The sequence below is a fragment of the Capricornis sumatraensis genome, chromosome 4, assembly GCF_032405125.1.
Source record: "Capricornis sumatraensis isolate serow.1 chromosome 4, serow.2, whole genome shotgun sequence".
Lineage (NCBI taxonomy): Eukaryota > Metazoa > Chordata > Mammalia > Artiodactyla > Bovidae > Capricornis > Capricornis sumatraensis.
Window position 1 is genome coordinate 31,203,990 of NC_091072.1, and position 27,105 is coordinate 31,231,094.

Here is a 27,105-nt window from a genome sequence, read left to right on the forward strand (position 1 = left end):
GCTTGTGATAATTATGGGATAGAAGGAGGGGAGGAAGAGGAAGAGATACCTCTTAAAAAAAACCCTTGATTATATGTGCCATATATAGGTGCAGAACACTGCTCCTGCAACGGCTGTTTTATCTACACGTGGGGCTGGACCAGTGGCGCTCAGGTGCGTAAGGTGAGGCGTGTACAGGTGTGACCAGGGCGTCTAGTGCCATCGACCCGTCTCCCAGGTGACCTCACAGCTGCCCCTCCGCTGGCTCAGCATCTCTCCGTGCCACGCCCAGCTAGCACTTGAGAATCTCCTGGGGTGGGGAGTAACTTTTCTAAGCTCCTTTCACCCCTCCCCCACTTCTCAAGGCCTATTATCTAGTTACTGATGGCAGGCGACATGCCCTTTCTGTATCCTGGGCTAAGGATCACTGGTTTAGATAACCCTGCCTATCAGGGCTCCGCCTGAAGTTTGCAGTGAGTTGCAGGGCGCACCAAGACGGCAATCTCCATACACGGGCTCCAGGATCCACCAGGCCCTGCCTCAAAGGTCACCCAAAGCCAGCCTTCAAATAAGCATATTGGAGCCTTAGAGCTCATCTGTCCTCCTCCAAGGCAGCGGCTGGCTCAGTACCTGTAACCATCTCCAATGAGACAAAATTCCGTATGAATGGGGTGCAGGCGGGGGTGGGGGGGATGGGGTCCTGGTGGAAAGGGGCCATCCAGACTCTGTTGGAGAACTTTCTGCTCAAGGACGACTTCTGAGGCCCAAGAAGGTAGTAGTTTGGCTTGACCCACAGAAATGTTCTATCACATACCTGCATCAGATCTTGTTTTTCTTTTTCTCCTGAGCTAATAGCCTTTCTGATAGATTTCAGTTCCGTTAGGATGGCTTTGGCTTCACTGAGTTCATAGCCAGTCTGGCCTCCAGACATTTTTTTATCAATTCTGTTAAAAGAGAGGGGGAAAAAAACAATCAAAGAATGTCAGAGTACAGGCTAAACAGACCGCGGGAATTGGGTGTGGGGATGTCGTGGTTAGCTGATGTTTACTGCTGGACTCACACACAGCAGCTTCAGGGTGGTGGTCTCTCCTCCTTTCTCTTCTGACCGCTTCGAGCTGAGACCCCTGCCACCCCCGACCTCATACCCAGCCCACTGCCATCAGCGTCAGGCTTCTTTCTTTCTTTCTTTATTTTTCAGGCTTCTTGTTTACGGTCTGGTTGGGTGGTCCCACTGCTGGCTGAACTCAAACCTCATCACACGCTGATCCTGGCAAAGGTTCGGGGCCCGGGGAACTGATTTAGCAGGAAGACAGAAATGCCAGTAAACTGAGCGAGCCCAGGAACCTTGGGATTCATCACTGCCGTCTAATTTTACGTGCCGCGACGTCTGTGCAAAAACCTAGCACAGGGCAGAGTCTGGTGACCGTTAATAAAGGGTGGTGATTTTCGCTTACACTAGTGAGTATCCTATAATGCTTGGATTGTTTGGTTAGTTCCCTGTTTCTTTTTAAATATATGAAAAGTACTCTATTTTCACGACAGTTATGAGTCAAGATAACATTGCCTGTCTTGCTGAATGAGTTCAAATCTAGGAACAAGACGCAAGGGCAGATGTGTTCATTTGTCCATTAATGTTGAATCAAGAGCTCCCAGTGAGCTTGTTGACTAGTACTTGGTAAGCAGTACTTGCTTACTGAACGTCCACATAGTTCACAGGGTCACCCTACATCAGAGGATTTCAGGTAACTGAAGGGGTCACAGGGCCCAACCAAATGACCTAATTCTTAAAAAGAAAAAAAGGCTAAAGTTCTTCATCATCACCTATGTAGCTTGGGACTCATCAGGAAAAACTTGGGCTTTACTTCAGAAACACATAGCCACCCCCTTGTCCCACCAGCCAACAGCGCTACGACACAACGATCTCGGGCATGTCCTTGTCTAATTCCCAGACTCTCCAGAGATACGGCACCTGTTGACTCACAGAAAATTGTCTCTGAGCTAATTTGGTTTAAAACATTTACTAATTTGTATTTATTTCAATGTGAAGGGTATAGTTTGAAAAAAAAATTAACTAACGTCATATTATCTTATTCACTCTTCAAAAGTTTACTCAAATGAGGGCAGGTTGTAGATAACTTATTTTTACAAGTAGCATTTTAGAAAATATTTTATGGTGCTGAACAAGTAATTAAAGTCTGAAAGAACCTAATAAAATAAAATAAATCTCATCATAAATCAATTCTATAATAAAGTACATACAACCAGTGCCACTGGACGGGCCAAAGCGGAAATACACCTCTCTTGCTGGTGTCCATCTACACACAAGCTACACTATTGCTGAGGGCCAAAGTCCAACTTGGGACCACAGTCTGAAATGAATAACACAGAGAATAAAAGTACATTCATTCATCCAGCATAAACGATGGCACCAAGTGGAATGACAACCGGGGCTTAAACCGGTGCACATTCCACAAAATTATTCCATTTTACTGTGAGTGTGAAGTTGCAAAATCCTACAGCGGGATTCTGCTTAAATTTATTCCTGAAATATATTTTCGGTCATAACCCCAAGTAAGATTCCCTTTAGTATCAGGAACGTGATTTCTTGAAAAATATGGTCTCTGGGTATAATAAATTATTATTCAATCTTCTGGTAGTATGGTGGTAAACATTTGAACGAAAACAGCTTTATTCTGTCTATAGTTAAGATGCATGAGGGGCGTCTAACGTTAGATATGGTATCTCTCTGCTCTTGCTTCCTCAGATTAGAATCGCTGCAAGAGAAAGCCTGGGTTTCTACAACAAATGGCTATTGTTTTCTTGTGGAATGTTATTGACAGATTCTTAAACATGCCTTGGATTCCTATAAAAATTGCTTGCAAGCAAACTGCTTTGAAACAATATATCATTGTTACATTGATATAACAAAAACAGTAAGTTTGGCTAACCTTTAATCCTGGTGGTGACATGAGTTATAATTTCATGTGTCTTAAAAGTATGTAACGTGTGGCTAAATGCTTCCTGGTGTTCCTACCCTGACACCCTTCTGTATGTCGATGGACAACTGACTAAACAACACATTTAGGGGAAGCCAGGTCTGCCCAGGTTTTGGGGGTGCACTGCAACCTCCGCAGAGGCTCTCTGAACAGAGCTGGACCTGAGAACCACGTGGGGGTCTTGGGATGGAGACCAGACACGTGTACTTTTTTTTTTTAAAGAGCACCTCAGATTATTCTAATATGCAGTCAGGCTGGAGAACAACCAGGGTGGGAGCATCTCAAAGAATCTCATGGTCATGATCACATGAGGTGAGTGTCAACACCAAAGACTGAGCCAGAACGCCAAGTGTCTGAGATGAGTCACGTGGCTGGTGACGGAGCCGAGCGATGGGAGTCCTGAAATACAGCTCTTCAGCCAAACACACAGAACGATCTGCTCAGACGGCCCGGCCAGTGAACACGTGGGAATCTTTAAGGGGGTGACACCTTGCTGCCTTGGATGCTGCGGAGGCAGCCGGAGGAAGGGTGTAAACCTGTCTGGAGAGGGGCCCCTCGGGAAGCCCCAGTGAATCCCGCCTCACTGCTGGGGCCCCACACGGGGCCTCGGGAGAGAAAGGGTCTGGAAGGGCCGCCGGATGCCTTTCAAGGGATGATGGCTTCAGCCCTCCCCAAGGCCATGGGCTGCATGAACCGCCACCGCGTCCCTGCCTCGGAGACCCTGGGGTGGGCGCTGTGGGAGCTGGACGCCTGGGTGCACGTCGGGGTCTGGGAACAGGGCAGGGAGCCCCAGTCCTCCAACCTGCCCTCCATCATCCACATTCTCCTTTGACCTGGCTCAGCCTGGGGCCAGGTCCAGCGGACTTCAGCACAAAGCAGGAAAGGGCAGAGGGAACCCGGGGGCCTGGACATGCACTCAGCCCCTCCGCAGACACCCCTGACTGGCTCCGTGAGGGCGGGAGGCATCAGAGGCAGACAGGCCCCCTGGGTCGGGCTCCACAGAGAACCTGGTCACCCCAGCCTGTCCTGGGCCCCATCTTCCCGCTCCGTCTCCACCTAAGGCCGGCTGGGGGCCTGCAAGATGAAGCTGAGTCTCTCCCTTTGGTTTCCTTGGGTCTTCCACCCATTAGGGAAAACTTCAGACCTTTTCAAAGTGTATAGTAGATTTTCCCAAGTGTTTTTTTATTGTTCTGTGGTTGATTGTTTTCTTGTGTGTTTTTTTTTTTTTGGTGCCAAGCTTTGCGCCTCCTACTTGACTACTCTTTGAGAAAACTCTTATGTCGTCTGCACTTCTGCTTTCTTTGGACTGGCTCAGGGGTCTTGGATTATTTGAGAGTTAATTTCATTATTTTCATACTCACTGTTTCAGAGTAGCGAAGCCTTGTTCTTTATAGAGCAATTCCTGCTTCATCTGTGAGAGTTCTCGCTTCAGCTTTTTGACCTTTTGTGAGAAAATGTAAATATGAATGTTTGTAAATAATTAGCAACACAGTTTTAAAAGGTAACCTATTAGTAAACTATTAAACACATAAACACAGCCGCTGGTTTAACGTTTACTCGACTCGTTTCCCCTGGATATAAATTCCATGGAAAGAGATTAATATGTTTAGATTAGTGGTGATGTGTATTATTACTCAAAGTTGCTCTCCTTATCTTGTGTAGCAGAGTTGCTCTGAGCTGGGCATCATGACTGGTCGGGCCAGGCGGCACTTCTCTGGCCACCCCACGAAGGCCATTTCTCTGTTTTGTTCAGTTCGCAGTATTTTCTGAGAGCTGGAATTGTCTGTGTACTGGTTTCCTGGCTGTCCCCCATGACAGAGTAAGCGGCATCACTCCGGCTGCACCCCCAAACTTGCAGAGTGACACCAGGTGAGCACCACGGGGTTAACACATAATTTGTTGTCGAACAGGTAACAATTATTCTTTCCCCATTATCTTTGGAAATAAGAATACTAAAACCTCCAGGTCAGAGATATGGTACAAGCCTGGTTCAGTCACAAACTAAAGGTCTTCTCATGGGTGTCAGAAGCTTATTTCCATATAGTAAGTTGCAGCCTGAAGTTTTAAGCACGTTCTGGTGTATAGTAATTCCATGTGTTTTGCACTTTTATTTCCTGTTTACTCATTCCATAAATATGTGTTGAATTCCCACAGTGTGTCAGACCCTGGGTCTGAAAGTGTGAACACAACAGATCTGATCTTTGCCTTTATGGGTTTTATAGAACAACGAGGGAGCCTGACAGTGAGCAAATAATCGTCCAATGAAATAAACCTTACCAATTGTCATTGGTGATTGAAAAGAAAAGCACAGGATACTTCAAGATATAAAATGGGGACAGAGGGACTTCCCTGGCCAGAAGGCCCATAGGCCTCACTGATAGAAGGGTCCCTGCTGGGTGGAGCTTGTGCACACACCCTAAGCTGCGTGGGGCCAGGGCAACCTCAGCAGGCGTCTGGGGTTTAGAGATGCTGCCACTGCTGGGTTACAGAGGTGCCGTGTGGGGCAGGAGGTGGGACTGGAAAAGGAGGCCCGCTGATACAGCACCTGAAGCCACGCTGAGGATCTCTAAATTTCCTCCTAAGAACGATGAGAATCACAGCGGGATTGTAGAGCAGGAGCTGCTCCGTGGCTGCAGAAGGCCACTGCGGTGACTACAGTGGCCCAAAGGGGCCGTCCTATCTGCAAGGTGGGCGGGCGTGCTACAGGGGACGCTTCAGAGGTGGGACCCACAGCGCGGGGTGATGGCCCCAGGGTGGGCGGTGAGGGAGAAGATGTGCCAAAAGGGAAAGGGAAAGTCGCTCAGTTGCGTCCGACTCTTTGAGACCCCATGACTACACAATCCATGGAATTCTCCAGGCCAGATTACTAGCCTGGGTAGCCTTTCCCTTCTCCAGGGGATCTTCCCGACCCAGGGATCAAACCCAGCTCTCCCACACTGCAGGCGGATTCTTTACCAGCTGAGCCACCAGGGAAGCCCAAGAATACTGAAGTGAGTAGCCTATCCCATCTCCAGCAGATCTTCCCGACACAGGAATTGAACGGGGGTCTCCTGCATTGCAGGTGGATTCTTTACCAGCTAAGCCACACGTCAAAGGTCACTTCCAAAACATGAAGGTGCTCTTATGGGGGGTGGGGGGGACCGGGTTTGTCTGGGAGGGAAGATCAAGGGTTCCTGGTAAGACAATTATTTTTCTGATACCCACGGCACTTCGGAAGCAACTGCAACTGTCCAGACTAGAGATACAGAAGGGAGGGTCACTGACATAAGGATGTGGTTTTTACATGCATGCGCATAAGTGAGATCATCTAGAGAGAGCGTGTGCGCAGAAGGGACGAAAGTTCAAAAACAGAACTCGGGTGTCTGCAGCGCTCAGAGGTCCATGAGCGGAGGAGATACAGGACATGGTGAGGCAGAGGCAAGAGAAGCCAGGGAAACAGAGAGCACTGTGGACCAGAAGGGAAAAATGTCAAGACGGAGAAGAGCCACTCTGAGGACTCAGACGACGAGGACGAGGGCGGTATGACACTCACGATTCTAGACTGTGAGGCCCAATATTTTGGATACAGTAGATGCTGCATAATTTACCTGCTGGGTTTACCAGAAGGCTTAACAGTTTGAGCCCTAATGCACTTCTATTTTATTAGGGAAAAGGAAACAGAAATAATTGTGTTAGAAGAACATATATGTCTGTGTGTGTGTAACCGAATCACTTTGCTGTATAAGAGGGATGAACAACACTGCAAATCAACTGTACTTCAATAACAGTAAACTAAAACAATTGTGTTGCAGGGCCCAATTCCTAACTACACAGAGAGGTACAAATGATGCTCCTGGACCCCAAGGAGGAGAGGATTTCCCTGGCCAGGGGAGGAGCGCTGGCCTGGGAGAGGAGGATCTTGAAGGTGCTTTAACATTCACACAGAGCAACAAGCTCACACACACTGACCAGCGAAGACACTGCAGTTTTAGCATCAGACTCTGACCACATCAGGAGCCATCAACAATCTCAGTTCAGTCCACGTGCGATTCTACTTCTGACAGCACTCTCAAACAGTTTTCTACCAAAAAAGACCAGCATTTTCACTTAAAAAGAACAATAGTAGCAGCAGCAGAAATCCAAAAGATCAATAGTAACTCAACTAGCTGGGCTGAAACTTGTGTCCACCTTTGAAAACACAGTTGATAGAAACATGATGCTATCTATCTATTGAGCCCTCTTGGAACAACCAAATTAACAGTGTCTCTCACAGACATAAAACTTGAAAATCATTTGGACTTCGATGACACACCCATCTAATTTCTTCCAAAAATGATCATTTAAGGACTTCTCTGGTGCTACAGTGGATGGGAATCTGCCGGTCAATGCAGGAGACACGCGTTCCACCCCTGGCCCGAGAAGATCCCACGTGTCACGGAGCGACTAGGAGTGTGCACCGCAGCTACCCAGCCTGCGTGCTGCAACTATTGAACCCTGTGTGCCTAGAGTCTGTGCTCTGCAACAAGAGAGGCCACTGCCAAGAAGAGTTGCTCCTGCTCACTGCAACTAGAGAAAGCCCATGCACAGCAACAAAGGTTCAGAGCAGTCCAAAAAAAAAAATTTTTTTTTAAATGATCATTTAAAATGTAAATAAATTTCTGACAACTCAGACTCTGCTCTGCTTAAGTGACGTGAGGCTGTATTGTGTGCTGGGTGACAATGATGGAGGAGACTGACGCACCTGTGCTTTCCTTTCTCCTCCATTCTTTACTTTACCTACACTTGGCTGGAAGCTACTGCTTTTATCCTGGGGAGGCTTCTGAATGGATTACATGAGTGATTCTCAGCTGCCTAACACCAAGGTGCATTTTATTTTGTTAAGGATGAAAACATTTGATTCTATTATAATGGTAAGTGAAAACAGGTATTATTTCCAACTCAATGTTATTTGGGATTGTTTCTGGTTTTCAAGAGTTTGGTCTTGGGACTTTCCAGGTGGCCCAGGGGCTAAGACTCCTTGCTCCCAACGCAGGGGTTGCGGGTTCGATCCCTGGTCAGGAAACCAGATCCCACATGCAGCCAAATAAAGATCCTACATGCTGAAACTGAAAAAACTCCCACATGCTGCAGCCAAGACCTGGTGCAGCCAAATAAATAAATAACAGAAAGATTTAAAAATAAATAAGGAAAATAAAATAGAATCCATTTCTATTTCTTATATAGGTCAAAGTTGCAAATGGAACTCTGTTAGAATACAATTGTATTTTTTAAAAAAGAGAGTTATATTGTTAAACGTCCAATACCTTTTCTTCTCAGAGAGCCATTTGACGTCTTTAGCTATCACTGTTTTCTACTCTCATTCTCCACCCCAGTTTCAATGCAGGACACAGAACATAAAAACAAATACCCTCAGGTCACAGCAAAGGGTTACGCTAGTGCTGACTGGCACGTTTAGCACAATGTGGACTCTCAGTTAAGTTCAGTTCAGTCGCTCAGTCGTGTCCGACTCTTTGCGACCCCATGGACTGCAGCACGCCAGGCGTCCCTGTCCATCACCAACTGGCAGAGTTTACTCAAACTCATGTCCATTCAGTCAGCAATGTCATCCAACCATCTCAGCCTCTGTCGTCCCCTTCTCCCACCGCCTTAAATTTTTCCCGGCATGAGGGTCTTTTCTAATGAGTCAGCTCTTTGCATCAGGTGGCCAAAGGATTGGAGTTTCAGCCTCAGCGTCAGTCCTTCCAGTGAATATTCAGGACTGATTTCCTTTAGGATTGACTGGCTGGATCTCCTTGCAGTCCAAGGGACTCTCAAGAGTCTTCTCCAACACCACAGTTCAGAAGCATCAATTCTCTGGCACTCAGCCCTCTTTATAGTCCAACTTTCACATCCATACATGACTGCTGGAAAAACCATAGCCTTGACTAGACAAACCTTTTTTGGCATTACTTTTTGGCAAGTAATGTCTCTGCTTTTTAATATGCTGCCTAGGTTGGTCATAACTTTTCTTCCAAGGAGCAAGTGTCTTTTAATTTCATGGCTGCAATCACCATCTGCAGTGATTTTGGACCCCCCCAAAATAAAGTCTGTCACTGTTTCCATTGTTTCCCCATCTATTTGCCATGAAGTGATGGGACCAGATGTCATGATCTTCGTTTTCTGAATGTTGAGTTTTAAGCCAACTTTTTCACTCTCCACTTTCACTTTCATCAAGAGCCTCTTTAGTTCCTCTTCAATTTCTGCCATAAGGGTGGTGTCATCTGCATATCTGAGGCTATTGATATTTCTCCTGGCATTCTTGATTCCAGCTTGTGCTTCATCAAGCCCAGCATTTCTCATGATGTACTCTGCATATAAGTTAAACTAGCAGGGTGACAATGTACAGCCTTGACGTACTCCTTTCCCTATTTAGAACCAGTCTGTTGTTCCGTGTCCAGTTCTAACTGTTGCTTCCTGACCTGCATACAGATTTCTCAAAAGGCAGGTCAGGTGATCTGGTATTCCCGTCTCTTTAAGAATTTTCCACAGTTTATTGTGATCCACACAGTCAAAGGCTTTGGCATAGTCAATAAAGCAGAAATAGATGTTTTTCTGGAACTCTCTTGTTTTTTCCATGATCCAATGGATGTTGGCAATTTGATTCTGGTTCCTCTGCCTTTTCTAAAAATGTGGACTAAAAAATTATGGATGAAAATAATGTGGACTCTCTAAAAAAAACATGGACTCTACTTGGAGGCAAAGATGAGAGGTAACATTCTAGGCACTTCACGTGTTCCAGGCTCTGTCCTCTCAATCCTCACAACTACTCTATTAGACAGATACAGTTTTAATGCTTATTTCACAAGTAAGGGATCTCAGTACTAAAGCGAATAAGTAATCCACTGAAGTTACTCTGCCACTAAGCAACAGAGAGTGGTCTAGAACCCTGGAGAATTTTTGAAAACTATAATTATAAAGGTTTTCGTTATCAGCGGTATGATAATATATGTAAGATCAAAGACAATCTTTGTTGCTCAGTCAGTAAGTCGTGTATGGCTCTTTGAGACCCCATGGGACTGCAGCACGCCAGTCTCCCCTGTCCTTCATTATATCCTGGAGTTTGCTCAAACTCATGTCCATTGATTCAGTGATGCCATCCAACCATCTCATCCTCTGTTGTCCCCTTTCCGTCCTGCCCTCAATCTTTCCCAGTATCAGGGTCTTTTCCAATGAGTCTGCTCTTCGTATCAGGTGGCCAAAGTATTGGAGCTTCAGCGTCAGTTCTTCCAGTGAATATTCAGGACTGATTTCCTTTAGGAATGACTGGTTTGATCTCTTCACTGTCCAAGGGATTCTCAAGAGTCTTCTCCAGCACCATAATTCAAAAGCATCAGTTCTTCAGCTCTCAGCCTTCTTTGTGGTCCAACTCTCACATCCGTACATGACTACGGGAAAAACCATAGCTTTGACTATATGGACCTCTGTCGGCAAAGACAAACTAGACCTGTAGCAAAATGGCCCACATAAAAACCTAACAAATAAGCTAAGCATAAAGACGTCACTCATGTCTAGGCAAGAGATAATCGCTATTGGTAGCAATTTACATTCTCAGAAGGCATATTTCTTCCTATTTGAAGCACACAGTTATGGTTTTTGTAGGTTAGTTACAGCATTGGTTACAGTGCCATTGTTTGACGTGCACATGCGCTAACTCTGTTCACAGTTACAAACTAACCCTTACGGTGAACCACTATTCTTTTAGAATCTATGGACACAACTACAAATAGGTGAGACTGTGGATAGCTCTTCTGAGTCCATCACCATTGCTAAAAATAATTCAAAGTGAATTAATATTAACAATGTGTGAGTAAATATATTTAAGAACAAAAGACAACACACTGTTATCAACAGCAGTGCCCAGGAACCAGCTATGTATTTTGCATGGAGAGCAAATAATTTAACCAAAGGAGCATTTGTTTCCTTTTTGACACAATTAGAAGTTGGTTCATAGAGCACATGCTGTAGTGACATGCTGGAAGTCTCGAATGCGAGACTTCCCTGGTGGTCCAGCGGTTAAGACTCTGCCTTCCAATGCAGGGGGTGCAGGCTAGATCGCTGGGTGAGGACCTGAGATGCCTCCCAGCCAATAAACCAAAACATAAAGCAGAAACAATACTGTACCAAATTCAATAAAGACTAAAAATAATCTAAAACATTAAGTTAATAAAAAAATTTCTCAACTGCATCTGTATTTCTAAAGAAATTTACACTTTTACACTTCCAACATTGTATTTCAGTTTGATAAACAATCAGTAAAAGCAGTCAAAATTCACCAAAATTTTCCTGCATCAAGTTTTTACCAAATCCCACTTATTTGTAATTTTTGCTATGAACATTTTAAAATATCAGTTTAGTTGAAGGTTTAGTTTATGTAAGATATTCTCCTCTCTATCATAAGTATCCATAATGAAGAAATGATATGATAAATTTTGGCTTTGTAAGTATCTATAATAAACAAATGAAATAATAAATTTTGGTATAAGTTTTTCACATTCCTCATCTTAAAAAAAAGATTTTTTTTTTTTCAAAAAATTGAACAAGTCAAGTGGGCCTTGGAAAGCATCACTATGAACAAAGCTAGTGGAGGTGATGGCATTCCAGTTGAGCTCTTTCAAATCCTGAAAGATGATGCTGTGAAAGTGCTGCACTCAATATGCCAGCAAATTTGGAAAACTCAGCAGTGGCCACAGGACTGGAAAAGGTCAGTTTTCATTCCAATTCCAAAGAAAGGCAATGCCAAAGAATGGTCAAACTACTGCACAATTGCGCTCATCTCACATGCTAGTAATGCTCAAAATTCTCCAAGCCAGGCTTCAGCAATACTTGAACTGTGAACTTCCTGATGTCCAAGTTGATTTTAGAAAAGGCAGAGGAACCAGAGATCAAATTGCCAACATCCGCTGGATCATGGAAAAAACAAGAGAGTTCCAGAAAAACATCTATTTCTGCTCTATTGACTATGCCAAAGCCTTTGACTGTGTGGATCACAATAAACTGTGGAAAATTCTTAAAGAGATGGGAATCCCAGACCACCTGACCTGCCTCTTGAGAAATATGTATGCAGGTCAGGAAGCAACAGTTAGAACTGGACATGAACAACAGACTGGCTCCAAACAGGAAAAGGAGTATATCAAGGCTGTATATTGTCACCCTGCTTATTTAACTTCTATGCAGAGTACATCATGAGAAACGCTGGACTGGAAGAAACACAAGCTGGAATCAAGACTGCCGGGAGAAATATCAATAACCTCAGATATGCAGATGACACCACCCTTATGGCAGAAAGTGAAGAGGAACTCAAAAGCCTCTTGATGAAAGTGAAAGTGGAGAGTGAAAGGTTGGCCTAAAGCCCAACATTCAGAAAACGAAGATCATGATATCTGGTCCCATCACTTCATGGGAAATAGATGGGGAAACAGTGGAAACAGTGTCAGACTTTATTTTTGGGGGGCTCCAAAATCACTGCAGATGGTGATTGCAGCCATGAAATTAAAAGACGCTTACTCCTTGGAAGAAAAGTTATGAGCAACCTAGATAGCATATTCAAAAGCAGAGACATTACTTTGCCGACTAAGGTCCGTCTAGTCAAGGCTATGGTTTTTCCTGTGGTCATGTATGGATGTGAGAGTTGGACTGTGAAGAAGGCTGAGCACTGAAGAATTGATGCTTTTGAACTGTGGTGTTGCAGAAGACTCTTGAGAGTCCCTTGGACTGCAAGGAGATCCAACCAGTCCATTCTGAAGGAGATCAGCCCTGGGATTTCTTTGGAAGGAATGATGCTGAAGCTGAAAGTCCAGTACTTTGGCCACCTCATGCGAAGAGTTGACTCATTGGAAGACTCTGATGCTGGGAGGGATTGGGGGCAGGAGGAGAAGGGGACAACAGAGGATGAGATGGCTGGATGGCATCACGGACTCGATGGACATGATTCTGAGTGAACTCCGGGAGATGGTGATGGACAGGGAGGCCTGGCGTGCTGCTATTCATGAGGTCGCAAAGAGTCGGACACGACTGAGCGACTGAACTGAACTGAACTGAACCTCTAAAAATGATGAGTATATTATTAAAGAGCTCAATTTATTCATTTCACCTTTTCAACAACTAGACGCCTGAGGAGGAAACTAAAGCCTGGTGATCACCAACACCTACAACCATAACATAATATAAAGCAGATGTTTTAGACCGAGGCTCCTATGTACCTGGTTCCCAAATACTTGACCCACTTGCTCTAATTCAATAAAAAGAAATAAAGCACACCTGCTAATATTGTTACATTAAAACAATGCGGTATGAAACCAGTGCTAGGCTTTGTACAAAAAACTGTTACTAGAACCCAAAATGGAGACAGGTCCTATAAGACACCAAAGTAATGAGGAGCTAGCTAATTCTTGAGTTATTATTTTTGTGAGTCCCCTGAACTGCAAAGAGATCAAACCAATCAATCCTAAAAGAAATCAATCCTGAATGCTGAAGCATTCAGGAAGCTGAAGCTGAAGCTCCAATACTTTGGCCACCCGAAGCCAAGAGCCAACTCATTGGAAAAGACTCTGATGCTGGGAAAGATTGAAGGCAGGAGAAGGGGACGACAGAGGATGAGATGGTTGGATGGCATCACCGACTCTATGAACATGAGTTTGAACAAACTCTAAGAGATAGTGGAGGACAGAGAAGCCTGGTGTGCTGCAGTCCATGGCATCACAAAGAGTCAGACACGACTGAGCGACTGCACAACAATTTCTGTGGCATTATTTTGTGAAAGGGATGGGTACAAGCAAGGACTTCTCCGGGATAGGCGAGCCAAGAAAAGCTAGCTTGTCAAAATCCATGAAACTCGGCTCAAGCTATCCAGGCACTTCAGAACACCTCCTGCTACTGTTGCTAAGTCACTTCAGTCGTGTCCGACTCTGTGAGACCCCATAGACGGCAGCATACAGGCTCCGCCATCCCTGGGATTCTCCAGGCAAGAACACTGGAGTGGGTTGCCATTTCCTTCTCCAATGGATGAAAGTGAAAAGTGAAAGTGAAGTCGCTCAGTCGTGTCCGACCCTCAGCGACCCCATGGACTACAGCCTTCCAGGCTCCTCCGCCCATGGGATTTTCCAGGGAAGAGTACTGGAGTGGAGTGCCATTGCCTCTTGGGCATTCTCAAAGAGCTACCTCGCCAGAACATGCCCACGTGGCAGAGAGAGGGCACCATCTGCCTTGCCACGTTCAAACCATGATATGGCTAAAAGCATCACAAGAGAATGTGGACCATGACGGCCCATGTGCTGTGGAAGCATTCCTATTAAAAGGCATTTTCACTGATAGGAAGTGTTGGACAAGCACCTCCTCCTTAATGGAAGAGAGGCTCTCATCTTTCACTCCAGTTACTCGTGAATTCTTCCTCCCCCTTCTTGAGGGGAGCGCCTTGTCGAGAAGGGCACTCCTCCCCGACTCACTCTGCCGTCCCACAGTGATGACACACAGGTGAACACAGGCTCCTAAGCGCACATTAAACCTGCTGCAAAATAAGCTTTATCAGAGGGGTTCTGTGGCATCAGGTGATGGGTCTGGGGGACGTGACTCTGTGGGGTCTACTGGGATCTCTCCCAGTTACACAGGGCTCCGTTTCCTCCGGCGGCTATTGGTGTGAGGCAACCTGTATGCTCTCATTTATTCTTTTTTGAATAATTTTATTTATTTCGGCTGTGCTGGGCTTTTGCTGTGCAGGCTTTTCTCTAGTGGCGGCGAGCGGGGGCTACTCTCTAGTTGTGAGGGCGTCTCCTTGCAGTGGCTTCTCTCGCTGTGGGGTACAGGCTCCAGGGCATGTGGGCGCAGCAGTTTTCGGCTCCCGGGCGCTACAGGCTCCACAGCCGCAGCACAGGGGCTTGCTGCCCCGAGGCATTATGGGCTCTTCCCGGAACAGGGATCAAACCCACATATCGTGCGTTGGCCGATGGACTCTCTACCACTGAGCCACGAGGGAAGCCCTGCTTTTGTTTTAAAAAACCCCTCTCTTAGTTTGCATCTTTTCTGAAATGGGATTTAAAGAGGCAGACTACCATAGCCTGTTGAGGTATTCCATATACAATATGAGGTACTGCATTTATGTTCAAAGAAAAGAACTGTGAAGAATGGTTAACATTTTAAAGGGGAAGCAATAATACGTAGTGACACGGAGATGGGCACAGCTCCAGGGAGTACTGAAGTTTAGCAAGGGTCAGTTTTGACAACATACCTTCACCTGTCGTCCCACCCCAGCCTTTTTTTAGATAAGATGTCTGCCTGAGAGATTACAGAAATGTACAGACAAGACACAGAGACGCAGCAACGAGGTGTCCCACAAACCGCCCGTGAGCTCCTCGAGGAACAGACAGAGAAATGAAGGCGGGTGGACAGGGCAAAGGGCTGTTTGTGGCAGAAAAGAAAACTTCCAACAGTGACTTCATAAATTACACCCAAAAGTCCACACCAAAGAGGTTTGCTTCCAGAAAGTATAGACGGACTTTCTTCATACGTTTTCTGAGAACAAACAGAAAAGTTGTGAGGTTAAACAAACAAACATCTATTTGCAGACACTGGAGAATTACCAAGACAGCAAGAACTTCTGTTAAAGAGCCAAATGATAAGAGAGGCCTCATAGGCAAGATCCAAACTTGGCATCGGTTTTCCTTCTGAGGCATCTGCGTACGTGATCGAGAAAGTGAAAAGCTGGGAAAATGCAGCGACCGGGAGCCTGACACGCAGAGAAGCACTGGCTGTTCCTCAGAGCCGAGGGCTCCAAGGAGACACTGGAGTCCAGCCTCAGTCAGCCTGCTTCCTCAGGAAACAGCCCAGGAATTCAACTGGGATTCTGAAGAGCTTTGACCTAAGGGAAAGGGTGCTCGGGAAATAGACCCACTCTGAGGAAAATGAATGAAGCCCAAAGACTTTCCTGTGGGTTCGATTCCCAGTCGGGTCACAAATTCCCCTTATGCCATGGGTGTGGTGAAAAAGTTAAAAGAAGAAGAAGAATGAAGCCCAGAATTCAGAAAACTCAAACCCTGACTGAATGGAAGTTATCTGCCCCAGAACTAACTTCCTCTAAGAAGCAAAAGTAAATCCTCTTTGAAGGATAACAAGATCATCCCAAACCTTAAATTATCTTTATTCTCTTTCATACATAATATATGGCTCTTAATTAAAAGCAAGCAGCTGTTGAGAGGTCAAATACTGACCAAAAATCCAGAGAAAAAAAACCAGACCAGACCGAAGAATTCAACACATAAGAAGTTTTAGATATTATACTAATCAAGACATGGAATTTTAGAATAACTGTGATTATTTTGTTCAAAAAATTATTGCATTGATGTGCAGAATTTGGGCAAGTAACTAAAAACAAAAAATAAACAAATTTTAGAATTGAAAACGTGTGGTGGAATTAAGCTGAATAAAGGATAAGAAAATCCCAAACTGTTTAAAAACTAAGCAGAACACTCTGATGAGAAATCATAAAGAAATCAGGAAATATTTTGCACTGATTGACTAACAAGGCCCGAAACTGTGTGTATCTGCTCGAGTGTATTTTAACACAGCAATTCCACTCCTAGTTGCATAACCAACAAAAACGCGTACATCTGTGAACCCAAAGGCATGTGTAACAGACACACACAGTAAGATGCAAGTTATTAATTACTAGCAATTTGTGTAAACGCTAATGTACATCAATAGTAGAAGAAATGAAGGATTCATGGTATCTACACAAAGGTGGGATGGTTCACACGCAGTAAAAGTGTATGTGGATGAATCTCAAAATGTTGAACAAGGGTCCAGTGGTTGAGACTCCAAGCTCCCAATGCAGAGAGCACTGGGTTCGACCCCTGGTCAGGGAACTGTATTCCACATTCGGCAAGTAAGAGACCCTGTGGTTCAGCTAAGACCCAACACAGGCAAAATAAATTAAAATAATACTAATAAATTTTAAAAAATACAGAAGAAATGTTGAACAAAAGAAGCCATCAGTAATCCATGTGGTAGCAGTTCAGTTTCACAAAGTTCAAAGCAGGCAGGAAATTGATTTACAGCATTGTCAATGAAGGTCACTAGTGTCACCTTTAGGGAGAAGGACAAGGGTGACAAGGGAATACCATGGGGGCTTCTGGGGTCACGGCAATAATCTCTTTCATGACCTATGCAAGGGTTGCACGAGTTTATTTACTTGGTGAGCAGTCTTTAAGACTCCAAAACTCAAGGATAGACAAGCTGTGACCTTAACAGCCGTGTGGTCAGAAAGATTTAGGGTAAAGATCAGCAAACATCCCATAAGGAAGTGTGAGGCACCAGTAAAGTCTGACCTAGAAAAAGAAGTGATTTGGTAATGTGAACTGTGAACACCTTGATAGATTGGGCCGTCTGATGAAAAAGCAACTAAGCTCCACTTTGGACGTGTACTTTCAGCACAATAAGGAAAATTGAAGTTTTTTAGACTCAGAGTTTGATTCTATATACTAACGGCAAACAATAAAACTGCCCAGAAATGGAACACAGTCTGTCACATTAATAAGAACAATCTCACAAACGTGTTTTAACAAAAGTAGAAAGACCATCCATTGAGGATAAGTGGAACGGTTCCTTCACTGAATTGAGATGGCAGATGACCACAGAGGCCCCTTCCAGATTCTGTGCATATGTTCAGCATATTAATAAAACCACAGTCAAAAAAAAAAAATCTTACCCTTAATCGTGTAGTGGAGATCTCAGCTTTTAAGATATCAGGGTCATATTTAGTACTGGATGAAGAGCCTGAGAATACTTTCAAAGGGAGAAGAGAGGGGGAAAAAAAAAAAAGTAACTTGTTCAAGTTGCATAACTAGCTGTCAACTTAGAAATTACAAACGCTAAAAACGACAGGATTTACATGCTTCTGGGATACTTACTTAACTTTACAACTCCTTTATTGTCATTCATCAGACACCTAGATATAAAAAGTCATCTTCAAACCTTCATCATTTTTTTCAATAAAAAGGAACGTTATCAAGACCCCAGTGCCTCAGTTTCCTGTGGATTTTATATCTATGGATAAAATCTTAGAGGAGCTTATTGCAGATACAGCTTAACTGTGCTTTGCGTTACCCAGAAACTTGTCACTTAAGTGGGACGTCTGAGCCCATCACGGCTGCTTGCTTTAAAAAAGCCCAGCCTCTGAGATGAGAGAGAGATCGGTCAACTCAGGTGGTCAACAGAAACTTCGTCTGTGCTAATAACCGCTCCAGTTTCAGTTTAGTCCCACTAAAAACAACGTACAAGAGCAGCACAAGGGCCAGATTATTTGCCCTGATCTGAAAAGGTAAACGTCAATCCCTCAGCGAGGAGACCTTTATCTGAAACGGGGCTGAGGGGCTCCTCCTGCCCAAGAAGGGACAGGACCCAGAGCACCATCCCACAGACACCCAGTGGCCTCCCGTCACCTGCAGGTCGGTGCCCACTTCTCAGGTCTGAACAGCCACGCTGTACTTACAGCTGGTGCGAGAGCTGGACTTCTCCTTGTAGGCGTCATTCAAGCGGACATATTCGTCCAGGGCCAGGGCCAGCCTCTGCTCCTTCACGTGGTATAGCTCCCGTTGCGTCCGCAGGGCGTCCTGCGCCACCGCCAGGTAGTCCTTGAGCATCTTCTCCTGCTCCCCCCGCCATTGTTTCCGCGGATCTTCGATCTGTGTAGTTTCTGGAAATAAATCAGGTGGGTTATTTTTCAGAATTTAAAAAAGAGGTAGCTGGGACTTCCCTGGTGGTCTCTGCGCTCTCAGTAGTGGCTAAGACTTTGCATGCTCAATACAGAGGACCTAGCTTCAGTCCCTGGTCAGGAAACTAGACTCCACATGCTGCAACTGACAGGCACAGCCAAAAAAAAAAAAAAAAAAAAAGGAGTAGCCGTCTTTAATTTTTATCTCCTTCAAGTAGTTAGTATTATGAAGTGACATCTCCAGAAACGTGATAGAGTTTTTGCTTTATTTTACCCAGTCCATCCCCACTCTGACCTCTTTCTGTCCTCGTCATCAATTTATTCACACTGCAAATATATCATATACAATGTCAAAGTAAGCACAAGGACATGGTTATGACTGGGTCAGCCCTTCCCAGAACCCTCTGGCTCCTCAACACCTTCAGAATAGAAGCCACGCTACTTGTGGCCCTGTGTAATCTGAAGCCAATATACTCCCTACGCTTCTGTGCACTTAACACAGGATTCTTGCCAGGCTGCCCTTTACATCTACATCCCTCAAGGTCTGGGATGCAGACCCGCACCGGTCCATGAGCTCTGTTATGTGTCTGTGACAATAAGTACAGGCGTCGAGAGTAAACATTTTGAAATCTTGCAGCAATTTCATACAGTTACTGTGTACCTGTTGACTCTAATAATACTGGGGCTTGCCTTTTAAATTTTTTTCAATTTTTCTAATTCATGGTGGTTGTTCCTTTATGAAAATACCAATCAGTCCACAGTGGATCAGAAATTTTAAAACAAGCAAAAAAACCAAACCCCGGTGCCCCACTTCAGGAGAATAGCCCAGGGTACTGTTCTGGGTCCTGCACTTCTGCACACGGGCATCACCTGGAGGGCTCTAAAAGAAATCCCCGACCAATCGGAGCGTCTGTGGGTGGAACCCAGGCAATGGCAGGTTTATAAGCTCCTCCGGTGATTCCCGGGAGCAGCTGCAGCTGAGAGCCTCTGCTCTGCGACAGCTCACGCACTGCATCCTGTGTGGAATTATGAAATTATTTGAAATATCTCATCTTAAACTTGCTGAAACCTGCCTCCTGCACCCCTCCCAGAGGAAACCACAATAAAAGCCCAGGTCGTGGACAGAGGTCAGCCAGTAAGAGCCCAAACATCTCCATTTCAAACATTCCTTATAACTCAAGGCCTATGGCCATGTAAATGTGAAATATTTACATTCAATTCCAGTATTTTGAAAAATATGAATGCAAACTGTCTCAAAGTAGAGAGAATTCATCCTCTAACACACAGAAATGTATGGTCTTCACTTTGGATGACCCAGGATTATCCTTACCTCTTAGTGTGCGAGCCTCTGAAGGTATTCACCACTTAGACCAAGTGACTAGCCTCAAACAGAGAGCACATGGATGAAGACGGGGTGTCTCTGGAGACTGGGTTACAGGGGCTGCAACCACCGTCTTGCTCTCTCTGCCTGGCTCTTCCTGGCTTTTTCAATCTAATGAAGCCAACTTCCAAATTAAAAGCCGTCCTATGGACATAGTGGGCTTTTCTGGTGGCTCAGATGGTAAAGAATCTCTCAACAGTGCAGGAGACCTGGGTTTGATCCCTGGGTTGCAAAGATCCCCTGGAGAAAGGATTGGCAACTCACTCTAGTAGTCTTGCCTGGAGAATCCCATGGACAGAGGAGTTTGGAGGGCTAGAGTCCATGGGGTTGCAAAGAGTTGAACATGACTGACCAGCTAACACTTCCACTTTCACACTATGGACATAGCAGGCTTTCCACCTGGCACTAGTGGTAGAGAACCCGCCTGCCACTGCAGGAGATACAAGAGACGTGGGTTCGATCCCTGGGTTGGGAAGATGTTCTGGAGAAGGAAATGGCAACCCACTCCGGTATTCTTGCCTGGAAAAATTCCATGGACAGAGGAGCTTGGCAGGCTACAGTCCATGGGGTCGCCAAGAGTTGGACATGACCGCATGACTGAGCATGCGCGCGCGCGCGCGCACACACACACACACACACACACACACACACACACACACACACACACAAGGAATGAGGAGGGGGCCATCGGCTGGCAGCTGACAAGAAACTGAATTGTTCTGACAGCCACACATGTGAGCGCAAAAGCATAGTCCCTCTGGTCATGCAGCCCGGCTCACACCTTGAGGTCAGCTGGAGAGAGCCCTGGAGCCAGAGGACCGACCCCGCCCAGCCTTGCCTGGATTCATCGCCCACAGAAACGATGAGATAATAAACAGACTTTAAGTCACAAGTTTGGGGGTAACTTGTTGCAGTGAGGTAAATAACTAGGAAACTAACCGAATAAAGAGTTGACATAAATTGAACGTGTAAATGAAAAACCTGAAATGCTTGTAAGTTATAAAAGCTGTAGTAAGATATGTATTCCCAGTTCTCTCTCAATATCTTTTGAGGTTTTACCTAATCGTAGCTCCCTATATATTGGCGAATGGGCATACTTTTCAATAAAATGCTTGTCAACAGCTAAATTACCACAAAGCACTGAAAGTAACACTGATGCACACTTAAGTGAGTAAAGTACAATGGTAATAACCATAATAATAAACTGTCAGCATTTGTTTTGCATAGACTAGCTGAAATACTCCAGTCAACTGGTTTAAATAGCGATGCTACTAGCTTCGGCAGGCACCACTGACATTTCTGATATACCGTCCCATTCAAATAGAAACTACAAACGTGGGTTCCCAGAGGCACTTTGAAGAAGGCTTCATAAAGTAGGACTGGGCTTTATCTCCATCACTTATGTTTGCTGAATAGATCAGTGAAGAATATTTATTAAATGTAAATACTCAAAAAAAGTATATTACACAAATGTGTTTTTTTTTTTTTTATTAAGACCTGGTGGCCTTAGGAGATCACTGAATTATAATGCAATATAATTTGCATGTTGTCTACTATATAAGAGAAATAATATATCACATACTGTTAAGACATCACGCACCTCAAGGGAATTCACATTTCATCAGTTTTACAGATGGGGAAATTTATAGATAGCAAACACACTGTGAGCTACAAGAACTTATCAGGGAAGATAACATTAGACTCTTCAAAGGAATATTACTTCTGTCTCTAACGCACATTTCTATTCTCTCTGCTGTGCTCAGGAAGAATGAATAAAGTGAATATGAGCAACTCTCCTTTTCTTCCATTTTAGAAACTCTCTGCTACGTTTACCTGTTATGGTGTGTTATTTCTATGGACAGTTGAGCATCTACGGCATGACTAGGGAAAACAAGATGCTCGGGCGTGATCCCTCCTGCCAAAGAGATTGCAAGGCTCAGGACAGAGCCACAACAATGACAGCAAGCATTCTGTACGGTAGAAAATGGTGAGCGCCCGGAGAGAGCAAGGGTGAGTGCCACGGAGCCCAGAGACGGGGGGCTTCTTCCAGCTGAAAACGTCCAGTCCCGTGGAATCGGCAGTGATTAAGCAGGGCTTTGAAAGGTCTGAGACAAGAGGCCCTTCGAGCACCAACCCCTGTCTGGCGCTCCAGCCATTCTCCCAGCCTCATTCACACCAGCCTCAGATCACTGACTTTCTCTTCTTTCTTTCATTAAGTCCTGCTTCCTGTGGCCTCTTCAGACCTCTGGCTTTACTTATGGGGCTTCCTTCTGCAGGCAGTTTCTCCTTCCAGCCCCCAAACTGTACCCCATCCCCTCATTCCCCAGCCCTGGTTAACTCACTCATCCTTTGGGCATCAGCTTAAAGCACCTTCTCTCGGGAGCTGCAGGCACGCCACTCAGAATGGACGTGGTGCTTCACTTGGTCTCCTTTGATCTACTGGCGAAAGTGGGACTAGAATTTAAGGCTCTGCTCTCTCACTTCTTCCCCAAGACCTCGAGAGGGACGAGCTGTGGTTTCTTGAATGTCACGTTGAGAAATACAAAACTCATTCTGTAAGCAACAGTGTGTGGCAGAAAGGTTCTGAGTAAGGGCATGAAAGGATCTTAGTTATATTTTAGGAAGATCACCTGAGAGAAATGTGGGGTTCTCTTATCAAAAGAGTTGATATGATATGCAGAAAATTTTTTGGATGAACGATTATATATTAGGTTTAAAAAAAGCAGTTTATAAAACTATGTGATATAGTTCCACTTGATGTAAAAAATATATTGAAAATGGTGTGTGTGTGTGTGAACATGAAAAGGTCTGGACAGACACACTGAAAGGTTTACAGTATCTGGTTATTTCTGAGTTTTCTTCCTTTTCTTATAACCTATAATTTATACTTCTCTCCTCAGCACATGTATTGCTTCTATGAAAAATATTTTTAAAATTTTAAAATATTTTTTTAAAGGGAACGGCACAAAGTATCAAGGGTCTGAGAAGGCTACGGGAGCAAGTCTGAAAACACAGAGGGAAAAATTATGTATCTTGATTGAGAAGCAGCTGCAAAGGAGTATATATTTGCCAAAATTCACTGAAATAACATGCTTAAAATTTATGCATTTTTATATGTAAATGGACCTTAATTACTAAAAGACAAAAGAGTTAAGGTACAACTCTGACTCTATCAAAAAGTGATTTACTTCTGATTGCAGTGATAATATCAAAACCTTACAGATAGTACTTCATAATTACCTTCTATAAATGGCAACCCACTCCAGTATTCTTGCCTGGAAAATCCCATGGACTGAGGATCCTGGTAGGCTATAGTCCGTCGGGGCAGAAAGAGTCGGACATGACTGAGCAATTTAACTAACTAACTAACTAACGAATAGTTAGTTACAAACACCCCCATCAGTATCTATACAGAACCCTGACTCCACACGCATAGCCACTGAAAGGTGAATTCTATTGCAGACACTTAGGGCCTAAAGTAACTATCATTGTCAACGTCAAAACTTTTACTTCTAATAATTTAATAGTGTGACATAGAAATAGTATTGAACAGCCAAACACTCTCTAATTTTTTCCTGAAAAAAAAAAGAAAGAAAGAAAGAAAGAAAATAATGCTGAAACCAAACAATATCAAGACATAACATATGTGTAGACCAGCTGTTAAGAGAAGAACATGCAACTTCCTCTCGAAACCACTTCACAGGAATGTCTTTAAGATTAATGAGATAACGGATCAGAGCCTTTTTAGTGGGAAGACTACTTGCTGTGGGTAACTGGGGCACTTCGGGGCACAGTAAATCCTCCAGGCCACCGGGATCCTATTACCGTACCAAAGAAAAATGGGAGACCTAAAAATTTATATTCTGATCATCAAGTTTTTAAACATTTAGAACAATGTTTTCTCAAGCATAATTTAGAACCGAAATGCACTTTAATTTCTTTAAAATCAGACAGAGAGGTTTTTAATCTGTGCGTCACACAGCAAAGCTCTTCATTGGTCTCACATGGAAGAATTTATCACCATGTGAGGCACCCAGAGGTGGGGAAGTAAAGCCTCAGTCAGTGTCCACAAGCAGCTCACAATTTAGGGAGGAAAAACCTGCAAACAGATAACATGCGGGCAGTGCAATGAGTGAGTAGCCAGTGCTGTGGACATACCTGCACAGGGCGTGCCACTCGGAATGGGGGAGGGACTTGCAAGGGGTGCCCTTCCAGACAGACAGACAGACAGACTCCTCTCTCCCCCTCTGCCCCCAGAAGCCCAACAAAACTTCCAAAATGGACATTTCTGTTAAAGTGAGGGTTTGAAATAGAGAAATGCCTTCTGCAGAGTGTTTGCTCTCCTGTATGACTCTAGGTTTGGGGGGATTACTTGTCTGACATGCTTGTTTGTACTGAAAAGGAAAAACTCACTGTTTATGTGATCGATGTAGTAGACACCAATCTGAGGGTCGAACCCGGCTTCCCATCCCCACGGCAGCTCATCGCCAACACAGTCAGCAAACGACAGGGGCTTGGTCAACCTGGAACAGACCAGAACAAAGGCACGGGTGACTCTTCCATCCAACTGCACATGTTGAAGCCCAGCACCACCCGTGTGCTAAGCGTCCAGGCTGCATTTCTGTTTCGTTCTTTACTGTTTCTGCTACTGTGTTTGAAATCTTTAAAGAAAAAGAAAAACACAGGGCTAAAATATAGAGATGAATATAGCAAAAATATATACCAAAAAAGTAGCAAGTCATGATACCCTCTGAAAGTTTACAGCTTAAGACTGGGAGATAAATCTGTACAGTAAATGAATAAGGTCATCCTCTAGAAGAACTCCAAGCTGAGGGTTAGGACGGCTGGGATACAGAGTGAGCTCTGAAGCTAACTAGCCTTCCCACTGAACAGAAAAGGGCTTCCCAGGTGGCTCAGCGTAAAGAATCTGCCTGTCAATGCAGGAGCCGCAGGAGGAGTGGGTTTGATCCCTGGGTTGGGAAGATCCCCTGGAGGAGGGCGTGGCAACCCACTCCAATATTCCTGCCTGGAGAATCCCATGGACAGAGGAGCCTGGTGGGCTACAGTCCACGGGGTTGCAAAGAGTTGGAGCACGCACACGTGCTCAAGACAAGATATACACCTGGTTACACCAACTGCAGATTTGGCTGCTCTTCGAAAAATTAACTCGACTGCAAGGTCCATGAAGAGCTCTCCTTGAGAGGAGGGACAAATAGATCTTATTTTTACACTTGGACTTAACAGTCCCTCAACAAAATGTTTAATGGAACCAAACACAAAGTATTAATATTTATATATCGACGTGACCTCACCTTTTGAAATGCCTTATACTTTTTCTTTAAGCCTTAAAAGTAATGGGGAAACTAGTTATCTAAGCAAGTACAGGTTTGGGGCTTTATCATGGGTTGATTTGATTTCTCACTTCCTTCATTTTCACTTCTCAGATTTTCCTTGGTTGTTAGAGGAGCTGCAGGCAGGCCAGCGCCAAAGACTGGTGACCACCCTGCGGTAGGGTGGCCAACTTCAGGTGACATCTCTGCTCACTTAACACTAGGGCCCCATCAGCGCAGTTCCAAATATGAAGTCACCTGGACTCTGTGATCCATGCTGGTGAGTGTCAGTGATTTCACAGCACAACTGAAATACAGGTCATTTCTAGAATTGCATCATTCATCAGAGTAACGAGCTGTGTCGTGTTTCAGAACTCTGGGAGGAAAACATGAAAAGGAAGGAAACCCTTTCTTCCCAGGTGTGGCCTGCGACAGCCCTCCTCCGAGGACGTAGTACACCAAGGATCAAAAGAAAGAAGCGTCTCCTTTTCTCTCAACCTTCCCTGGGCATGAAATCTACTTCTGGACGTGGCTACACGGGTCCCGGCCTTCCCAAGCAGTCCAGCCCAGACAAGAGTCATGAAGAATGCCCTCCCAGGACCGACCTCAGGGCCAAGTCACTTCATTTCCATCAAGGGAATGATTTCTAATTCCTGACTTAGCTTTTTTCCTCTTTAGTCTCCCAACTAAACCAATCCTTTTCCAGTAGTCATGTATGGATGTGAGAGTTGGACTACAAAGAAAGCTGAGCACTGAAGAATTGATGCTTTTGAACTGTGGCATTGGAGAAGACTCTTGAGAGTCCCTTGGACTGCAAGGAGATCCAACCAGTACATTCTAAAGGAGATCAGCCCTGAATATTCATTGGAAGGACTGATGATAAAGCTGAAACTCTAATCCTTTGGCCACCTGATGCAAAGAGCTGACTCACTGGCAAAGACCCTGGTGCTGGGAAAGATTGAAAGGCAGGAGGAGAAGGGGATGACAGAGGATGAGATGGTTGGATGGTATCACCAACTAGATGGATGTGAGTTTGAGCAAGCTCTGGGAGTTGGAGATGGACAGGGAAGCCTGGCGTGCTGCAGTCCATGGGGTTGCAAAGAGTAGGACGTGACTGAGTGACTGAACTGAGATGAAAGCAATCATTTTAAGAAAATGATTTTGAGCAGAGAGCTGTTTATTCCCCAAGTCTTTTCTAGAGCTCTTCTAGATACGGCCAGTACATTGATGAGCAGCGAGGCCAGCATCACAGGCCCAAGCTTGCTGTTAACATCAAGTGAAAGCAGGTGACTGGTCTGGCCAGCGTTGTAAACATCAAGGGTCAGCACAGCCACGCCACAGGGCATTTGCATTGTACGAAACTGACTTGAGGAAAGCTTCTTTTAAAACCCCCATTTCAACACAGGAGGCTTTTCTTCAGTTGTTTTGAGGACTACTGTGGACACTGTATCTACTTGGGTGGCAAGGGCGGCTAAGAACTGTCATGATGCCTTTTCCATTTATCTCCAGGACTTGCGGCTCACTGAGATCAGCCCTGGGATTTCTTTGGAAGGAATGATGCTAAAGCTGAAACTCCAGTACTTTGGCCACCTCATGCGAAGAGTTGACTCATTGGAAAAGACTCTGATGCTGGGAGGGATTGGGGGCAGGAGGAGAAGGGGACGACAGAGGATGAGATGGCTGGATGGCATCACTGACTCG

General features: G+C 44.8%; 1 protein-coding gene across 1 annotated transcript in view; it reads right to left on the reverse strand.

Moving 5' to 3' along the window:
• WWC2 (WW and C2 domain containing 2) overlaps positions 1-27,105 on the reverse strand; it is a 146,786-nt gene that overhangs the window by 45,622 nt on the left and 74,059 nt on the right. Inside the window, exons 2-6 of the mRNA XM_068969775.1 lie at positions 24,488-24,597; positions 18,472-18,675; positions 17,689-17,765; positions 4,337-4,416; positions 794-923 (exon numbers count right to left, since the gene is read on the reverse strand). Coding sequence (XP_068825876.1) covers positions 794-923; positions 4,337-4,416; positions 17,689-17,765; positions 18,472-18,675; positions 24,488-24,597 — 601 coding nt within the window. The remainder of the gene's footprint in view (positions 1-793; positions 924-4,336; positions 4,417-17,688; positions 17,766-18,471; positions 18,676-24,487; positions 24,598-27,105) is intronic.